The sequence below is a fragment of the Canis lupus genome, chromosome 18 (assembly GCF_003254725.2).
Source record: "Canis lupus dingo isolate Sandy chromosome 18, ASM325472v2, whole genome shotgun sequence".
Taxonomy (NCBI): domain Eukaryota; kingdom Metazoa; phylum Chordata; class Mammalia; order Carnivora; family Canidae; genus Canis; species Canis lupus.
In genome coordinates, this window is record NC_064260.1 from 26,177,045 (window position 1) to 26,196,494 (window position 19,450).

Genomic DNA, 19,450 nt, shown 5'->3' on the forward strand with positions numbered 1-19,450 from the left:
GATGTGCATTGGGAGTTTTTCTCACTCTGATAACCACACTACAGAAAGCCCGCTGGTGTGAACACACCCACATACGATGAATGTAGTGCCTGTGGACTTGTTAGTACCTAGGGGACAGAATTTAGACCTACGGCGGAGGAAAGTGAGTACTGGAGAGTGAAACCAGTAAGAGTCACCATCATCCTCTGGATTGCATTAGCCGTCTCTAGAGGAATCCACCCTGAGAGACAGTCCTCCTGATGCTGAAAGGACCTGGAAAAGGCCCCGTCTCAGCCAGGGCAACCACACGGCCTTTCCGGTACAGGGATGGGATGGAGCTCCATGGGGAACATTGCTCCGTCTCATCTGTGGCGATTCTGAGTTTATCAAGCAGCCTCATGACGTCCCCTCAGTTCTGTGGTTACCTGATGTCTGACGGAGACATGAGGCTGCCAGGCACCAGGGAGGAGTAGCTCCCTCGTACATGAATAAACTGCTTATCTAGTCTAAGAATCCCTCTCTTCAGAATTGGTAAAAGGAAATTAGTTTCCTTAAAGCCCAACGATTTCTGACAGAATTGATGAAACCACTCCCCCCTTTGAGGTCTAGCTTGCTTCTCTTAGACATCTTTTTTTTTTTTTTAATATATATATACAATACCACTTAGAAGGAAACATAGACTTTTAATTGCTAAACATGCTAATCCAACATACACAGGAAGGCAAATGCCACGTTTGATTACTTTAACAAAGATTTACTGTACCCAGAAATATAGTTATATAGGACATGATATGTAAGAAGTTCACAGACTGATGGGAGACAAGACACACAAGCACTCGCGCTGCACCAAATATGCCTTGACAAACAGTGGGAACTGACAGTGTACTGGAGCAATTAAATGCCCAGAGAACTTTGTGAATGCTCCACAGAGGAGGTGACATGTAAGCTGAACCCAGGAGATGCGTAGGAGTTATCCACATAAAAGAGCAGGCAGGGGCCATCCCTAACCTGTGCAGACACGGAGGCTCAAAGGGCATGGAGTGTGCGGGAAATGGTGAAAGGTTATATATCCTGCTCTGTAGAATGCCAGTAGATGGTACGCTTGGGGACAAAACGAAGGGCCAACCTGCCTCATATCCCACACTATGATACCTGGACTCTTCTGATAGGTAACAGAAAGCCATGGAAAATTTTAAACATAGGCCTTACCTGATCAGATTTGATTTTAGAAACAACTCTTTGGACACACAATATATTGGTAACAGGGGTTGCTTCTGTTTTTAAAACTGTATACCAATTACATGTACTATCTCTCTCTTACACATACACACACACACATACTCCCCTCCACACACAGACTGACATAAAGGACTAGATACGAGGACCTCAATTATGAAGCTACTGCAATTGCCCAAGCAGAAACGGAGAAATGGAGAAAGTCTGAGTTCGGGCAGTGGCAGAAGGAATAGATGAAGAGATAAACAGATGCGACAGGTCTTGGATAGAGTGGTGACTGGGTGAGTTGTGATGCCATTAACAGATAGCAGGGACAGAAGAATTAGAAGCAGTTTAAGAAATTGGGTGAAAATGAAGACAAGTTTAATTATGGATATGTGAAATTTGATGTGCCTATGGCCCATTGAGATGGAGACCGCTAAAAAAGTGGAAATAAGAGTTAGAGTTGTAGAGAATGTCCTAGCTAAACATAAAGATTTGGAGTCATTGTTATACTCGAAAGTATCTGACACACCAAGAGAGAACACGCAGAGGGTTAAGAAGAGGGATAAGAAAAAAAAAAGGCCACGGTTAAGATCCTGGGTAACCCAACAAATAAAGGGCAAAGTAAGGAATGAGTGAAAGAAATTGAAAAACATGTGCTGAGGATAGGAAGAGAGCCAAGAGCAAGTGACACCCTGGAAGCCAACAGAAGGAAAAGAGAGAAGGAGTGGGGAGTTGTGCAGAGATCCAAATAGAGCAAAGCGGTGAAGCAGGATGAGTACTACAAAGTCAGTCATTTTGGCAATTATGCATCGACTGAAAACGTCAAGAACTGTTTAGTATCGCACAGCTCTAAATGTGGTCATAGAATGGAATTTGAGGAGAGGGCCTGGTAGGTATGTCTGTTATTCCAAATCTATAAATATTACTGGCTTAGTATAAATACAAGTTATTTTGCTTTTTTCAATGACTTACACAGTAGACTACTGATATTGAGGAGAAAGACTGGTATGTAAACGAATCAAATTTGATCTAGCAAAAGAAGACATGGAGGCGAAAGAAAAAAAAAGTGTAAAGAGCTTTTACACGACAGCCTGTCTTCCACCTCACGCCTGTGGGTCACTCCTGTGACCCAACAAATATAATGCGTGGCTGTTAAAAGAAGGAAACTACTGAGAGTAGAGAAAGGCCTAAATTCAAAGCTTGAGAGTTGATTTTACCCCAGAAGCACAGCTCAGGTCAAATCAACTTACTTTCAAGTCTAAGGGCATCTGAGTCCCTCCCTGAATTCTCAACAGAGAGTACGGGCTCCTCCTCTGTTCCTGTCTCTGGGGGTTCTTCTTCGGCAGCATCCAGTGACTGTGAGTTGTCAAAATATTTCTGTTTGTCATGGCTGTTGTCCAGGGTTTTCTCATGACAATCACCTCAATGACAAGAGACACAGAGACAGCATATTAGAAACATCTCTCTTAAGCAGTCCTAGGGCTCGAGGTCTCCAAATATCAGGAAAAGCAAAAAGATGACAGGGTCAGTTTTTCTCCAGCAGAACACACAAAAGTCAGTGAGCTGGAGCACCTCGAGCCAGATCATAATTGTGACTCAAGATTTCACAATGAACTTAAAGTGCTACCCTGCTAGGTTATCCTAAGAACCAAGTGTTCGGGGGTGGGGAGGAAGATTATGACAACAAAGATCAAGTCCCAAGATCTCATTTCCTTTATAACGAACGACTGTGAAATGTTTCTTTAAAAGTGTGAAATATCACAAAACAGTAGTTTTCCTTCTATTTGCCTTTCAAAGGTAGAAACGACAGATTAGTGCCCGAGTAAGCTGGAGACAGGTGGCCTATAGCAGAGAAATGGAGCATCCACTCTTGCACCGCAGCTTACAGTAGAGGTGTATCAGAAGGCAAAGCAACGACTTGAAGCGGGACGGGGTGGCAGGGACCGCAGGTTTCAGGTGCAGTATCACAGAGACATGGACTTTTCTTCTGGAAAACAATTTCTGCTCAGGTAAAGAGCTACTTTAGTGTAAAATGTCACACGTGGAATGTAACCGTCGCACTCTCAGGCGCTTTCTGACGCCCGTCACGGCCTGGCCGGGGAGCCGGGCGCGCGGGCCCTACCGGGGCTGTGTGTTCCTGCGGACAGAGCCGCTAGCCTGCCTGCGCGGGGATGTGCTACGAGGCTGTGTCTGGGGTGGCGGCGGCCCGTCCTGTCTTACGTCTGCCGCGCGGTCACCGACGGTGCGTCCCACTGGCAGCCACAGCTCTCCTCTCACCGGGCAGTCTCCAGTGTTCTGAGTCACTCCCTCCTTCACCACAACATTCAAACGTGCTCTATCCGCTTATTTTCAATAGAAAATGGTCTCAAAGCAATGTCTGTGCCCAGTTAAACTCGCCCGCAGTGATGGACGTGCGCGGAGTCCTTGGTGGATTTGGAGACTCCCTTTCAGAGTCACCTCCAGGAAAGCACTTCCCACGTCACCTCTGTTGCTGCGCCAAGAAACCACAAAGGACTCAGCCTCTACTGCGTCTGGAGGAAGGGGTGGCATGCCGAAGGGGTCCCCTGCACTTCCCGGTTCCACACGGCGGAGGCAGGAGGCGGCCGCGCTTAACAAGGTCACGTCGGAAACCGCAGTCTTGGTTTCAGGGGAGCGCCAGCTCCCAGGCTGACGAGTGACTTGGGAAGAGGCGAACACAAGACAACGGGAATGGGAGGCGGCGGACCGTGACGTGACGCGCTTCAGAGATTAAGCTTTGAGCAGCGACACCTGAACTCTGAGGGACTTAAAAACAGGGAGGTACAAGTAAGGGAGCCGGTCTCTGTGGGGTGCTCCGGATTTTTCTCTTCTCCTTACCCTTAAAGATGCCTTGGAAATGACGGAGCGTCATTCCACGGGTAAGGAAACAGTCTCGGTGAAACGAAGTAACTTGCCAAGGTCAAACCGTGGGTAAGTGGTGGGCCTGGGAGGTCAGCCACCCTGTCGCCTCCACCGGTCAGTGCTACCTCTTCAGCAGAAAAGAGGCGGCGGCACCGTACGCGGGGGGGATGATGTGCTGAGCAAAGCGACGGGCACGGGAGTTCTTATTTGAGTTTGGGAGATGATGAGCAGCGCAGTCTGCAAGATGGAAGGTGTGTGCGGGGGGGGGGGGGGGGGGGGGGGGGGGGCCTGGAAGCCTGACACGTAGGATGCCGTGAACAGGCACAGTTGCTGTGGTTTTCCAAACTCCTCTGTGAGAGAAGAGAGGTAGAGGATTGGTTTCCACTAAGCCTTCCCCACCCAGTACGCGCAGGCCAGCATTGGAAGCTAAGTATAAGAGCATTAAAATAAGGCGGTGACACCAAACAACTGTACACACCCAAGTGACTAGAATTTACTATGTAATTGGGGTATAAATAAGCATGACTACCAAAAACACAGAGGAAATGATGACAATGATTTTCAAACCGATGTTATTCCCAGTGACTGTTCTCCGCTCTCAGCTTTGGGGAGTTTGCCTCTAGAGCATAGTGCACCTGACACAGGTTGAGAGAAGCAACGTTACAAAAGCAAAGGACAAACCTTTGACACCGGGACTCAGTGAAATTCTGTGTTTTCTGCAGCTGACTTCCTCCTCCAACCTCTGCCTCTCCTATTTTTCTCTCCCACTCGCTTCCCATTATAAAAATTTAATTGGTTTCATCTTTTTAAATGTCTGCAATATTTAAAAATGCCTCATAGGTAATTTATAAGCTATGATGTGCATAAGATCCTGAAGCTAAAATTAGTCCTCCTGCATGACCTCAAACCCAGATGCCCTCTCGAAGCAAGCCTTGTGCATTCTAAGAATGTCTTGTCCTCCAACTCAGGAAATTGGGGTCAACATCGCAGAGAGAGAGGGCAAGAGAGGGGATGGGGGAGAACTGGGAATAAAAAGGAAGAATATGAAGTTTACGTTATATTTGTTGCAAGAAGGCAGAATCAAAATGATCGAGTAAAAGCTACGCACCTTAAGGAGTCACTTTCATTTTCATTAACAAGTCCGAACTTAATATTCTTAAGCTGACACTTAAAGACATACTAGTTCAGTGTTCTGTTGTGATTTATGTAATCATCTAGGCCAATAATCGGAAAGTCAAATTGCCTATTTTTAAAATTGCTCCTTCCGGTTGTCTGAAGAACGGAAGCACTTCAGAAAGAAGGAAAGTTTCTATTCTGTGAGCTTGCAGGAGAGGTCTACTCTAGCTCAAAGGGGAACTAAAAAAGTTGCCTACATGGAAAAATGTCACTTGGCTTCCCAGCAGAGGTGGAGAGGATGTCCTCATTAAGAAACACAAGAAAATGTTGGAGAAAGAAAAATGGAAAGATACCTAAAAAGTAACAAGTCATCTTCCATGCATATGACTCTTAGTTTTTGCTGATGCAGAAATGAGGAGATTCTGTGGCTTAGACTAACCTTGAAAGGTACAATTTCTTTTCTTTTTTTTTTTCCTAAAGAACTACATGATTTAAATGAAATGCTTTAGATAACAAGGTCCCAAATGAAAATGGAAACACTTTTCTGTGCTTAATGCTCTATACTTGTTTGCAAAGCATTCAGCATCTAATTCAAATCCTGACAGTTTGGTTTTTCTTGGAAGTAGGCGACTACACAGCAATACCAACAGAGCATAAAAACTCCGAGTAGGGTATTTCTGATTCTGGAATTGCTAGGAGATCTTAGACATACCAACATACTTCTCTGTGGCTAGAGTATCACCTGCATAAACTGAATTATTAATATTAACCTATCCTACAAGGGTGTTCTGGAAAACAACTAAATATTTAATATATTTTGTCAAAGGCATTAAGCCTCCTAAGGCAAAGGCACAATTTATCCTGTGGCTAAACAGGTTTTCAGAGTAAACGAAGTTCTCAGGAACTCCTACTATTACTAAGGCTACGGAAATCTCCTGTTTTCTGATCATTCTGTTTACAGAGGTCCCCGAATACTTATTTTCTAGAATTGGGTAGCCACTTACTCCTTAAAAAAAAATCCTTACCTTCTGAATCTCGTAAGTTGGCAAGACATTCCTGGTTGGGTACTTTCAGACCCTTCAGGATTAGTTGTAACAAAGAAATGCCACAAATAAATTCAGAGGCATCAGAACTTTGGAAGAGCCAAGTAATGAGAGCTAGTCAGCAGAACTAATGAAGGGTCACGTTCTTTTCGCCTTAGAGCACAGAGGAGCCAGACTAAGCCAGTTGTGATCCATGTTCCACTACTTTCTGCAGTATACAGCAGGGCAAGGTACTTTTACCCTTTTTGTATACCAGTTTCTTCATCTGCAAACTGAGCTTCGTAGTAGTCTCCACTCCACATTGTTGCGGAGATTAAATGTGAGAAGCGAGACCATGAACTAGCACATCGTGAGCTATTACTGTTCTCTGGAAAGCTGCAAAGGAATAAATTATCCCACTGTCATCTCTTTCACCAAGGCCTTTTAACTGCAGCCTAACTCAATGTCTGGTATGAGCAACTGGCTCTAGAAGTTATCAGGGGAGCTGCCTAATTTCAACTGTCAATATTCGTGTGTGTGTGTGTGTGTGTGTGTACACGTGCGTGTAAGAGATGATGAAGGCAGCACAGGGTTCATGTCCACCTGGCTTTTAGAAGAAAACAGCAGTTAATTCAGATTAAACTGCCTGGCATATCTGAATCCTAAAAATATTTAACATACTTAGAAATTTGCCTCAGTCTGCTTTGTGCTCTCTGAACTCACTGCCTTACAATGTGAAAACAGATCACAGATTCTATGTTCAGTTAAATCAACGCTCACTCTCCACACTCCACAGTTTGGGTTATGCTGCGACATTTTAAGAAGACTTGCTCCAGTTTCCCCTCCAATTTTTCTTGGTCGAACATACTTTTTCCCCATACAACAAATGAGTCTAAGACTCCTATGCTTCCTATTACATGATGATTTTTCTAAGACATAAATAAACTGATTTGTAATGGGAACTAGAACTTGGTGTGGCTGAAGGCAAAGCAAGAGATGTTAGAAAAATGGCCTTTGTAAACAGTGGAAGATCCTAAAGATATTCCTACTATCCCTGTTCTAACAGGATTATATTATACTCCAAAGTCTCCATTCTTAGGCCTTTAAGAAAAGTTACTTTATAGGAGGCATTCTGGTACATTTAGCCAAATATAAGGTACCTTGGTGGAAAATACAGGTAACACTGTCCTCTTAATAGACTTGAGTGACTTTTTATAGTATTTATCTTTCTCCTTACCTTTCTACTCAACTGCACTCAAATTATGCAACTATAATAACCTTTTCCCCCTATATATAGGTAAAACTGTGAGTGTTTTATTATAATTTTAGATACCTCATAACTTCATGGTATTTATTTCCTAGTAAGATAATCTTTCAGAAAAGGTAGTAAAATAAAATACATCATGAAGTGAACAAAAGTGTATCTTTCAGGGATCCCTGGGTGGCGCAGTGGTTTGGCGCCTGCCTTTGGCCCAGGGCGCGATCCTGGAGAGCCGGGATCGAATCCCACGTCGGGCTCCCGGTGCATGGAGCCTGCTTCTCCCTCTGCCTGTGTCTCTGCCTCTCTCTCTCTCTCACTGTGTGTCTATCATAAATTAAAAAAAAAAAATTAAAAAAACAAAACAAAACAAAAACAAAAGTGTATCTTTCAGTTGCTCACCATGCTATGCAAAATCACTTTCAAAATATTAGCAGGAAATGTTAACTGTGGGTGACAGGTGGGGCTTGGTACCACACAAAATAACAGGTCTATTTGATGAAGAAAGAAACCTTTCTGGGAACAAGTATCTTTATGATTTCTACCTCCAGAAGTTGTGACAGAGGTCCTGTAGACCTAGTTCCATGAGGAACATCCCACGGTATGAATTCAAATCTGACCTTCGTTGCAGCTTTCCCGTACACACTTGAGCAATCAACTTACTGCTCTGTGTCTAGGTTCTTTATCTGAAATGAGAGGACTCCTGGGACACAGCCCTAGTGAAAGCACCTTGAAGAGGGGCACCCAGAGCTCCCTGGGTCTGGCTGAGACCTAGCTTGCTGATGACTGTGCCCGAGGCAGCACTGAGGCTGCCTCACCTTCTCTGCCCTGTGCTGCCCTCTACTCAGCAAAGACAAGAGAAATCACTTCAACAGAAGTACTGGCTCCTTAGACTTGTTCTCATTCGGCAATTACTGCCAAATGAAATTCGTTGCAGGAGGTTTAAAGTAATGGTTATGTACTGGTTGACCTTAAAAGTGCAATGCCAGAAAGAAAACAGACCATATTAAAGATCTGAAATCAGCACCTTCAGAATTGCACAGGCTTTCCCTCCTGGTGAGGTGAAGGAGTCAGAAGCAAGTTTAAAAAAACTAAGAAAAGTCTGTGACCTCAGATACAAGTCAGTGTGTGTGTCTGTTTTCCTTTTACTACGTATTACAGAGCTGAACGCTATCGTGAAGACCACTCAGCCCACATATGGAAGTCCACATTCAGAGCTGCACCGGCTTCTGCAGACCTATACCCCAGCCTCCCTTTAGAGGAGAAAAGGAGAACAGGGTGTAAACTTGGCCTCACTGTCTTCCCACGTGGCCTTCTCTTTCTTAAGTGACTGTGGCAGAGAGGGCAAAGTCAGGGCCAGCTGAGGCACAGACACCATAACCTGTGGTCTGCGGAGGAAATGACTCCAGTGAATGAATCTAAACTCTTGGCAGATACTGTTTCCTCTAGAAATGTGAAATATCAGATTGGATCTCTAAATAAGGGAACTGAACCTTCACAAGTTTACTGTGAAAGATTTTCTCATGCAGAAGGTATACTGAAGAAGAAAGCAAGTTAACTGCCACAGCTGCTAGTAGTAGCAGTAGTAGCAGTCGTTGTCGTCGTCACTGTGGTAGTCACAATATTAAATTGAAATCTCTGGTTTAGTTAAGCCAAGGCAAATTTGTTTCAAGCAACTGTGCAGGGGGGAAATAAACCCAACAGGTTTTCTCTAACTTACTGATTTACCCATAAATGACAGTTTTTCCACGAGGGTCAACAAGGACATTTGTGACTTTCGTTAAATAGAGTGCTTACAGGGAGTGAGGGAAGGCAGGCTATAAGACATGTCAGCTTCTAGTGGACAAGAGACAATGTAATTCCTTTTGTCTTCTCCCTCCTATGCTATGGGAGCTGCAGACCTTTAAAGAGGATCTATATCTAAATACGTACATTGAGTGGGGGTTTGGTGTAAAGCATTCTGGGTAAACAGTGGGTGGATACAAATTGCTCTTTATTACTAGGTCTCCTTAGTAGTTCAAACTTGAAACAGCACCAGCTAACCTGCCATTTAAGTACATTCTATGTGCTGAACAATGGGGGGTGGGGGTGCAGACTGCATGGTGGGCCCGAGTATGAAAATGAAAAAAGGGCTGGTCCCTGCTCTCATTGAGCTCGAGAGGCCTTGTAGGAGAGCTGCCTCTCCTATACAGATGACTGTAATGGAAGACACAGGAACTGAAGGAGGGCAGGTAGAATGATTAGTTATGGATTACTTATAATCAAGGGATCGGGCAAGGCAAAAGTGGGCCTTGAAGGATGGGTAAGATTAGGGTTTTTGTGGAGGGGAAGGGCAAGATGGAGGGTGAGGAGAAGAAGCTGTAGAAAACATGAGGAAACTCATGGATTGAGGAAAGCGGGATGAGGGTAGTAAAGAAAACAGGCCATCCACACTATCATCCTCGCATATTATGTTGTTACGATTTCCACGGACTTTGCCAGAGGCAGAATGATATTAAAGTTTCATGTGGTCACTGAGCTTAAATTCAGCACATCTATTTGAGTCAACCACACACACTTGAATTGGTTTCACTCAGTTTTTAATACTTAGAATAAACCTACAAACAGGTGGTAGGGGGAGGGGCTTAAATTACCTAGGTCCCCACAACCTTTGGGGTTTATCATTTGCCTCCCCTTTCTCTTACTCCAAGTGAATGGTCACCTGCTGACGTCAAGGAAAGGAATCTAGCAAGAAAACCGATCGATCTTAACTCTGGTCCTCTTCCTCAAACTACAAATGGGGTCACAAAGACATGCATAGTGGGGAAGGGACCTACCGGCAGAAGCACTTACTTGTTGGGCATATCAGCTTGGCGTTTTTCCTATTGCAAGGGTACTGGTTAGGTCGAGGCTAATAAAATCTCAAAGCTACTTGGTCTTTTTTTTATTCCTCAGGGTAAGTGAATTATACTGATGTCTTTCAATGAGAACTCAAGACCCTAGTTATTCCAGAATCAAGAAGGACTTGAACCTCATATGTGAAAACAAAGAATGTTAGCAATTGTCATTTTCATTGGTTTGGGTAGTGAGTAGGACATTTAAACCAAGGTTATTTTTTTTAAAAAGGCCACTTCAGTTCCTCTACCACAGAGCATTTTAAGTAGGGCCTTGTGAACTCCAGAAACAAAGTTCCCTAGTTGCCTGACTACAGATACCACTTCGTGTGGATGTGATTAAGACAAGCCCCCTGAATAGAGCATGGCTAACTCTAAGTATAGACAGCCAGTGCACTAAATCAAGTAGAAAGCATAGAGAAATAAATGGTGGTTCACACTTTTTCCTTTTATGTTACCAAATGAAAGTCACCTGGAGGCATTCACCTTGGCGGCCACTTTGCATGTAATAACATGGTTTCTAAGACCTTACTGTTTCCCAATTCTTAACATTTATGCTTTTTAAGCAGTGAGAGAGGTAGTGAATTAGTTTCATTTTTTTGTTCATGTTAGGTTTTTCCCTAGCTATATTTCACATGGACAAGGGAAACATAGCTAGGTTATTATAGGTGCAGTAGGAATAGGAACGTTTGATCAACACCTGGTACACTATCAACTGCTACTGATTTCCAGCTCTTTTTCCTGAAGTTTGATATGCTCGTTATTTTTTTATAATAATCACTTTGGATATATGATCTGACTGGGTTATTAATCAATGCCTGATAGCTAAAGAGATTTAGATCGCTTTGAGTTGGCAAATTTTAAGTGGCAAATTTAGGCTTGTTGTTATAAAAAGTAACTGAATGAGAAGACAAATCCAAAGCTGTGATCTCTTAAACAGCCATGAAATTTTGATTTAAATTTCTCTTGCGTTTTCAAGATCATAACTACATAAATCTTGGTGGTTAAGAAAAAGTAAGAGATTACTGAAATTCTCTTGGTGAAAGAGCCCAGTATGTTAGTATCAAGTACATTTGACTCCTAGTAATAACAACACTGGAAGAAAAAAAGAGGAAAAAACCAAAGCATTCCACAGTACACATACAGATGCCAGGTATCCTCAGTCACATGTATTTCAAAACAAACTAATGTTTTTTTCTAGTGATTATCAGGTTCAACTGCTTTATTTCCATTGGGCCATGAAACAGAGTAGACATTATTCAGTGATTACATTTGTAAAGGGGTTTAAAGATTTAGTGCTCATTGTGTGAAACAAAAATTTCAAAACTGGGAATTCATTTCAAGTAGTTAGCTCACAGAACACATAAGAACTTACTGAGGCACAAATCACTTAAAAAAAAAAGCGCCCATTCTACCAATGCAGAATGGATGGGCGGGGGGGGGGAGAGGGAGAGAGGGAGAGGAAGAGAGAGAGAGAGAGAGAGAGAGAGAGAGAGAGAGAGAGAGAGAGATATCTGCATTTAGAATAATCTTTTTGAATGGGGAAGGTCATGCAAACGTTTTGCTGTATGATTCGGCAAAATCTCTCTAAAAACATGAGCAACGATGAATGGAAGTTGAAGATTTAAAAAGAAAGACAGCAACCAATGAAGTATGCCGAACTTAGGACTATGAACTTCCTATCAGGAGACTGATGTACAGCTGCAGTGACAGACCATATTAAAAATGTCTTGTTTGGGGAATCCCTGGGGGGCTCAGCGGTTTAGCGCCTGCCTTCGACCCAGGACGTGACCCCGGGGTCCTGGGATCGAGTCCCGCATCGGGCTCCCTGCATGGAGCCTGCTTCTCCCTCTGTGTCTCTGCCTCTCTCTCTCATGAATAAATAAAATCTTAAAAAAAAAAGTCTTGTTCAACACTAAATAAGGGCTCGATAAAACAGACCCCATCTTGCTCATCCTTTGTATATTCTTGTAGGTGTATAATCACTTTATCCATAGTGGCATGGGCGCAGGAAATCACAGTAAGCTCCTGATGTAGAATGGAGCCTACATACAAAGAAAGATGTTTATTTTTTTTAACTTTTTTTTTAAACAACGGTTTTTTTTTTTTAAGATTTTATTTATTTATTCATAGACACAGAGAGAGAGAGAGAGGCAGAGACACAGGCAGAGGGAGAAGCAGGCTCCATGCAGCGAGCCCGATGTGGGACTCGATCCCGGGTCTCCAGGATCACACCCCAGGCTGCAGGCGGCGTCAAACTGCTGCACCATTGGGGCTGCTCCCCCCCCTTTATTTTTTAAAAGAAAGATGTTTAAATATAACTTCCAACCCCATCTGTAGATAAGTGATCATAAAATATGATTAATGACGTCATCAGTGGGTATCCTCACACTATGCACAGAGCAGAAAGGAAGCAGAACTGTGCTCTAAACTTAATTTAGTACCCGAAAATAGAACTGACTTCCTTTTGGAGACTCAAGATAGTAACCCTAATACTAGTAGAGACCATTTGCACACCTCAAGTGTTAAGCTCTGTAATTCAGAGATATTATACATTTATTTTTAGATCAATGAATAAAAAAGTATTCCATAACGGAGTAACAACCTCCAGCGCCATCCCATCCTCTCTGACGTCAAGAAGTGTTACTGAAGTGTCTATAGTGACAGCTCCGTTGCTACCCTCGGTCTCGGTCCTCCTGGAACATCAGACAAGACTGCAGTGATTCAGTTCCCACAGGCCACTGAGAATAAAATCACTTGCTTTGTGTACACTCCATGCTGAGGCTTGGAATACCCTCCCAATGGGTGCCCTCTTGCTTCACTCACCTGGCAAAATTTTCTATTTTATTCCAAAAATAGTTATTTTCAATATTTCTAACAGGTGAATTTTTAAAAATCTTCCTTATTTGCAACCTATTATTAATGTGTTTCTAAAGAATGTTTGTTGGTATCATTATCTACTTGCTTTAAAGTTATTTTAGTCACTGACTGACAGGCTGAAACATGAGGTATAGTTTAGAAACTGTGCCAAAGCTCTAAAAGTAAGAGCTCATTTTAACACTTCTATTATCCTAAGCTTTATTCTTGTTGTTTTAGTGTAGCTATCTCCCCATTTACAAAAAATACTTCTGATAAAATGAAGTCACCAATGACTTTCTAAACTGTTAAACCCAGAGCATTCCACACTATTCATCTGCTGATTTTTCTGTAGGTACCAGCACATTGTTTACATTATGTTTCTCTTTAGAGGGACTCTCTGTTTAATCTTATATTGTGTTAAAAGGCGAAATCAGTAGCATTTTTCATAAACCAGAGGTTTGATGTGCTAGTTATGTATTTTTCCTAATGCCCATCAGAATAAACCATAAATATTGGGACGCCTGGGTGGCTTGGCGGTTGAGCATCTACCTTCAGCTCAGGGTGTGATCTACAAGTCCCAGGATCGAGTCCTATGTTGGGTTCCCTGCACGGAGCCTGCTTCTCTCTATGCCTCTGTCTCTGCCTTTCTCTGTGTCTCTAATAAATAAAATCTTAAAAAAAATCCATAAATATTAAAAGTATTTAAAAATGTTAACCTAAGTCCCACCTGAAAGCTGGTGCATTCTCGTGATATCTGTATGACACTTGGGGAACTGACATGGGACAGACTATCAATTTCTTCTTCCTTCTCAAACTCTGTTCTTCTGACCTTCAGGACCTAGCTGCCCCTTGGCTTTCCCAATACCCCTCTACTCCTTCACTAGCTCTGCTCCTTAAATGCTGTATTTTCTAGGATTCCATTCTTGGCCTTTTCCTCTCACCTTGCACATTCTGAGGGAGCAGAGCCATCTCTAAATGAACATGTCTATCTAGCCTTACGTCAATGTATAAATGCTTTCTTTTCCGTATTTTATCTTTTAATTAATGACACTGACATTTATGCAGTTACCAAAGTTAGCACTTCTCTGGTCAACTCCCATTCTGAGCCCACTGCCAACATTATCCACAACACCCTCTGCCTCTCTTCACTCTGATCTGACTACTGGCCTCTTGTTTCACTGAGAAGTAATCAAAAGTCCACACCTATACCTATATATTGCCCCTGCTCCTACCTAAAGACAATCCCTACCCTACATTTGTGCCTTGGATCCCACCTCCCAATCTACTCAAGAACTCTGCTTCTACAGTTGGCTTCTCTCTGTTTTTGAGTCTTAATTTCTCCCCCTTTACGGATCAGTCCAATGCAAACATTCTGCAAAATTTCTGTTTTTAGAACAAAACCAAAACCAAATTTATCTTTAATCCCACATCCCTCTTTAACTTCCATCCCTTTTTTCTGCTTCTCACTATAGCAAAACTTCTTGGAAGAGTTGCTGGCCCTCTCCACCTCCTCACCTCCTTCACAACCCATTTCATACAAACTTTTAGAAGACTGCCAACAACCTCCATCTTCCTAAATCCAATGGCTTATTCTCTGTCCTCAACCAACTCAACCTCTTAGGAAGCAACTGTGTGGTACAACAATAGTGATATAATCGATCACTTCTCAAAACACCTTCTTCATTTCTGGGACAAGATACTTGCCTGATATTACCACTGTCTAGCTTTCTCTTCTCAGCCTCTTAATGTTGCCTGGAATGCCCTGGTAATTCAGTGTTGACCTACTTTCCTTTTTATATTAACCACAGAGGTAACTTCATCCAAGCTCATGATTTAAAACACCACCCATAGGCCCATGGCTCATAGATTTTCATCTGTAGCCTGGGGCTCTTCCGTGACCATCATGACACTCATATATCTAATTGCCTCCCTAATACCTGCACTTAGACATTTAATAAGCAATGTAAACTTAACACTTATAAAACCAAACTTGTTTTTCTCCCTAAACCTGCTCCTTCCTCAGATTTTACTATCTCTTTAAACAGCATCAATGGTGATTACAAATCTTATTAAATAGCAACAGTTGCTCAGGTCCCAAATTTAGGAGTCACCCATGACTTCTCTTTCCTCCATTTCCCACGTTTCCTCTGGTAGTGTCTTGTTGGTTCTATTTTCAAAAATGCATCCCAAATACAATGGTAGCTTCTCACCTCCACTTTCACTTGGCTGGTCCAAGGCAATACTATCTTTCCCCCCTGTTTTTGCAACAGCATCTTAACTGGTCTTCCTGCTTTTGCCCTTACCCCATCACTATCTATTTTCAATATAGCAGCTAGAGGAAACCTGCTAATATGTGTATCAGATCGTTTTTCTTCTCTGCCCTAAACCTTTCAAATCATATATCTTTATCTTAGAATAAAAGCCCAAATTATTAGAATGGTCTGCAAGGCAGAAAACATATGGTTCTCTCCTCCTCCCATTCATCTCTGCTTTCAGAACTCTCACAAGTCCACTACAACAATACAGGCTTTCTTGCTGTTCCTTGCAAAAGCTTTTGCAACAACTACTCTCTGCCTGCAATGCTCTTATGCTGTATGTCTGCATGGCCTAAACCCTCACCTCCTTCAAGTCTTTGCTCAAATGTCACTTTCTCAGTGGGGCCTTTTTGAACAGTCCACTTTGAATCTCACTTGGCCTCCTGCTCTGCTTTCCCCTTAGCACTATCTTCTAACATATTAAATAATTTCTTTATTATATTTATCATCTGCTCTCTGTTTCTCTCCACTAGAATGAAGCTCCCTAAGACCTGGAGGGTTTTTTTCTGTTTGCTTCTAGTTCCTAGAATAGTGCCTGGCACACAAGAAGTAATAAATGAATGAACAACTAAGCCACACTCAAGTTTCCTCTAGGCTAAAAGAAAACATCCTCTTGCTTTAGAAGGTTATATCTACCATCCAAATTCATTTTTTCTTAAATGAAAAAATGAAAATGCAAATACAGCCACCAGATCTGTGTACAATCCAAGGCTATAGGGCAATCTAATGACACAAAATTCAGAAGGCAACTTGCCAAACTGAAAGGGACTGTTTCAGGTGAGCTTTTAGGATTATGACTGCCCCCATAATCTAGTTCAGGTTCATGTTTTATACAAGGATGTATCTATCTGTTTTGAGTGATGACGTAAAAAGTACAGTGATTATACCACTTTTATAAAAATATCTCAAGAATCTACAAGTGCCAAATTATTTCAGGCATAGCAGTGGCATAGGTTATGACTTGTTGGGAGTAACAGAATTATGCGCAAGAACCACACTGGCCTTGGAAGGCAAAGGATTCAGATTTTAGTCTCAGCTCTACCACTGAGTAACACTTGAGTAACTCAGAATCTTTGTTTCTAGATTCATAAAAAGGGACCTTTTCTTGTTCCTCCCTACCACATTGATACTTGTCAAAAGATTATCTGTGAACCAAATAATTAAAGCCCTTTTTAGTAAAGAAATATAAAAACCTAAACAAATTACATACGTTACATTTGCCTTGGTTCCAGAATATGCTTGCATTTTAGGATTTTGAAATCTGTAGTAAATTAATCAAAGTTTTAATTCTTCATACAGAAATACATGGAGTGATGTCAACTAGTAGCATATTAAAAATGCTATAAAAATTGGATCTTTAAGATTATATCTTGTTTTTTAAAGCAGACACCTTCATTAATTTTTATGAAGAATGTCATAAAGCAAAGGTCCCTAATTGCAGGTAGCATATGCTGGATAGTCCACAGGAGGGCAGCAAAATGCAAGGTTTCTTTTTCTTCAATATCTAAACTCCAGATAAAATTGCTTTAAGCTACAAGTTCTAAATCTATAGATATTTAGGTTCAAGAACAGACTAAAACCATAGATAATGAAACAAATTATAAAAGGAGATAAGATCTAGGTAAATAGATACTACCATACAGAAATACTGCAATGACCACACAGGACAATCCTTCTATACACTGCAACAGATATTAAAGCTCACATACATGATTTGGAAATTCTTTTATTTTTTTTTTTCTCTAGTGGTGAAAGTTTTCATATAAATATTATAGAAAAACCTGCATAAAATTCTAAGTCTAAGCATACTGGATTAAAGTCTGAGTTCTACTGTAAAACATTCATCCATCATTTCTACAGATCTGGGTCAATATTTTTAAGTGGGTATGTGTCCTAGTGAATTATGAAAAGACCAGGGAAATTGTGGATTAGATGCTTAATTATACTCAGCAAATATCAATGCCATTGCCAGTAGCATACCTGTAAGCATCTCATGTAAATGAAATCTAATAAATATGACCTACCATTGGTCTTATGTTTTATAACAAAAAAAAACATACTACTGGATGAAAAATACTAAAAAATAAAAGTAAAATCATGCATACAGAGACATAATAATAATAAAATAACCTAGACTGCCTAAATAGTAAAAAAGGTCTTTGTTAGATATAACTTTTTGATTTGCAAATTAATGAGGCTGAAGGAAAAGTATTTAGAAAATATTCTGGAGGGATCCCTGGGTGGCGCAGCAGGTTTGGCGCCTGCCTTTGGCCCAGGGCGCGATCCTGGAGACCTGGGATTGAATCCCACATCGGGCTCCTGGTACATGGAGCCTGCTTCTCCCTCTGCCTGTGTCTCTGCCTCTCTCTCTTTCTCTCTCTGTGACTATCATAAATAAATAAAAATTAAAAAAAAATTCTGGAGTAATAAATGCTTGGAAAATCCATTACATGTATTTCTGGACTTCTCTACAGATTCAATATTTAATCATTTTGCTTATATTGTTATTAAAACTTATTTTCCATTTTTGGCCCTTAGAGAAGATCATCATCGTTACTTCATGAAGTTTCATTCTTTGTGACACCTTTATTTTTTTCCAATTAAAAAGAAAAGTCCTATTTTTAGTGCTGGGCACTGAAAAGAACTTACACATACTCAAAAGCACTGGAAGCTTATTTAACAGATTTCATATTACTTTAAAAAGAGCCAAGTATGTTGTTATTGAAGAATGAGTTTGTTAATAAAGTGGCACATTCAGTTCTATTGAAGTTAAATCAAATTGTAAAATAACAAACCAAGAAATGTGGTAAAACAGCATGTATTTCATAACTGCCAAGAAAAATGTTTAATCAAAACTGAAAGTGCTGGCTTCTCTTTTAATAGTCAACTCAGGAGGAGACAATTTAAAAATCAATCTATTAAGTTTTCCTCCCCAGCCTCTTTGAAATTGGGGTAGTGACATAAAACTACCTATAAAACAGAAGAATTTCTTAAATGCTATTCAAAGGAGAGAGAAAGAGATGATGTCAAGGACATGCTATATAAGAACATAACACACCTCAACACATGGCAGTCAGTAAAATGATTTCCAGATTAATAAAATTTTGGAAAAACTGTCAGATATGTAATTATGCATTGACACGTTTTGCTAAAAGTCTTTATAAGTGGAAACATTTTATAAGATTCTGTATTTTTAAGCTGAATGAATCAGTATTGAAAGGTAATAGAATACATGACCCGTGCAGACATTCCAAGAAACTTAAACTGAAAATATATGTGAAAAATTCCAGGATCACTTATGAAAAGCAATAAAATACTTGCTCGTGTTAAACACACTGCCTACAATTTTATCATTAAGTTCATACTACTCGGGCAGCCCCAGTGGTGCAGCAGTTTAGCGCCGCCTGCAGCCCAGGGTGTGATCCTGGAGACCCTGGATGGAGTCCCACGTCAGGCTCCCTGCATGGAGCCTGCTTCTCCCTCTGCCTGTATCTCTGCCTCTCTCTCTCTCTGCATCTCTATGAATAAATGAATAAAATCTTAAAAAAAAAAAAAGTTCATACTACTCAAGAGATTATACTATATTATAGCTGCTATAAAAATAATTACTAACATGGATCTTTTTTTTATTTTTTATTTTTATTTTTTATTTATTTATGATAGTCACACAGAGAGAGAGACAGAGAGAGAGAGAGAGAGAGGCAGAGACATAGGCAGAGGGAGAAGCAGGCTCCATGCACCGGGAGCCCGATGTGGGATTCGATCCCAGGTCTCCAGGATCGCGCCCTGGGCCAAAGGCAGGCGCCAAACCGCTGTGCCACCCAGGGATCCCAGTAACATGGATCTTTAAAGAAAACAATTTGTTGAGGATTAACAATAGCTGTCAGAAAAATTATTTAAGAAAGCCTTTCTACGAGTAATTAGTTA

At 41.3% G+C, this 19,450-nt stretch overlaps 1 protein-coding gene across 3 annotated transcripts in view; it reads right to left on the reverse strand.

Annotated features, from left to right (window-relative positions):
• TTC17 (tetratricopeptide repeat domain 17) overlaps nucleotides 1–19,450 on the reverse strand; it is a 116,542-nt gene that overhangs the window by 42,597 nt on the left and 54,495 nt on the right. For 2 of the 3 annotated variants that reach the window (XM_025452522.3, XM_025452524.3), the window contains exon 17: nucleotides 2,451–2,621. The exons of the other annotated variant lie outside the window; for it this stretch is intronic. In XM_025452522.3, coding sequence (XP_025308307.1) covers nucleotides 2,451–2,621 — 171 coding nt within the window. The remainder of the gene's footprint in view (nucleotides 1–2,450; nucleotides 2,622–19,450) is intronic. 3 annotated transcript variants of the gene reach the window in all.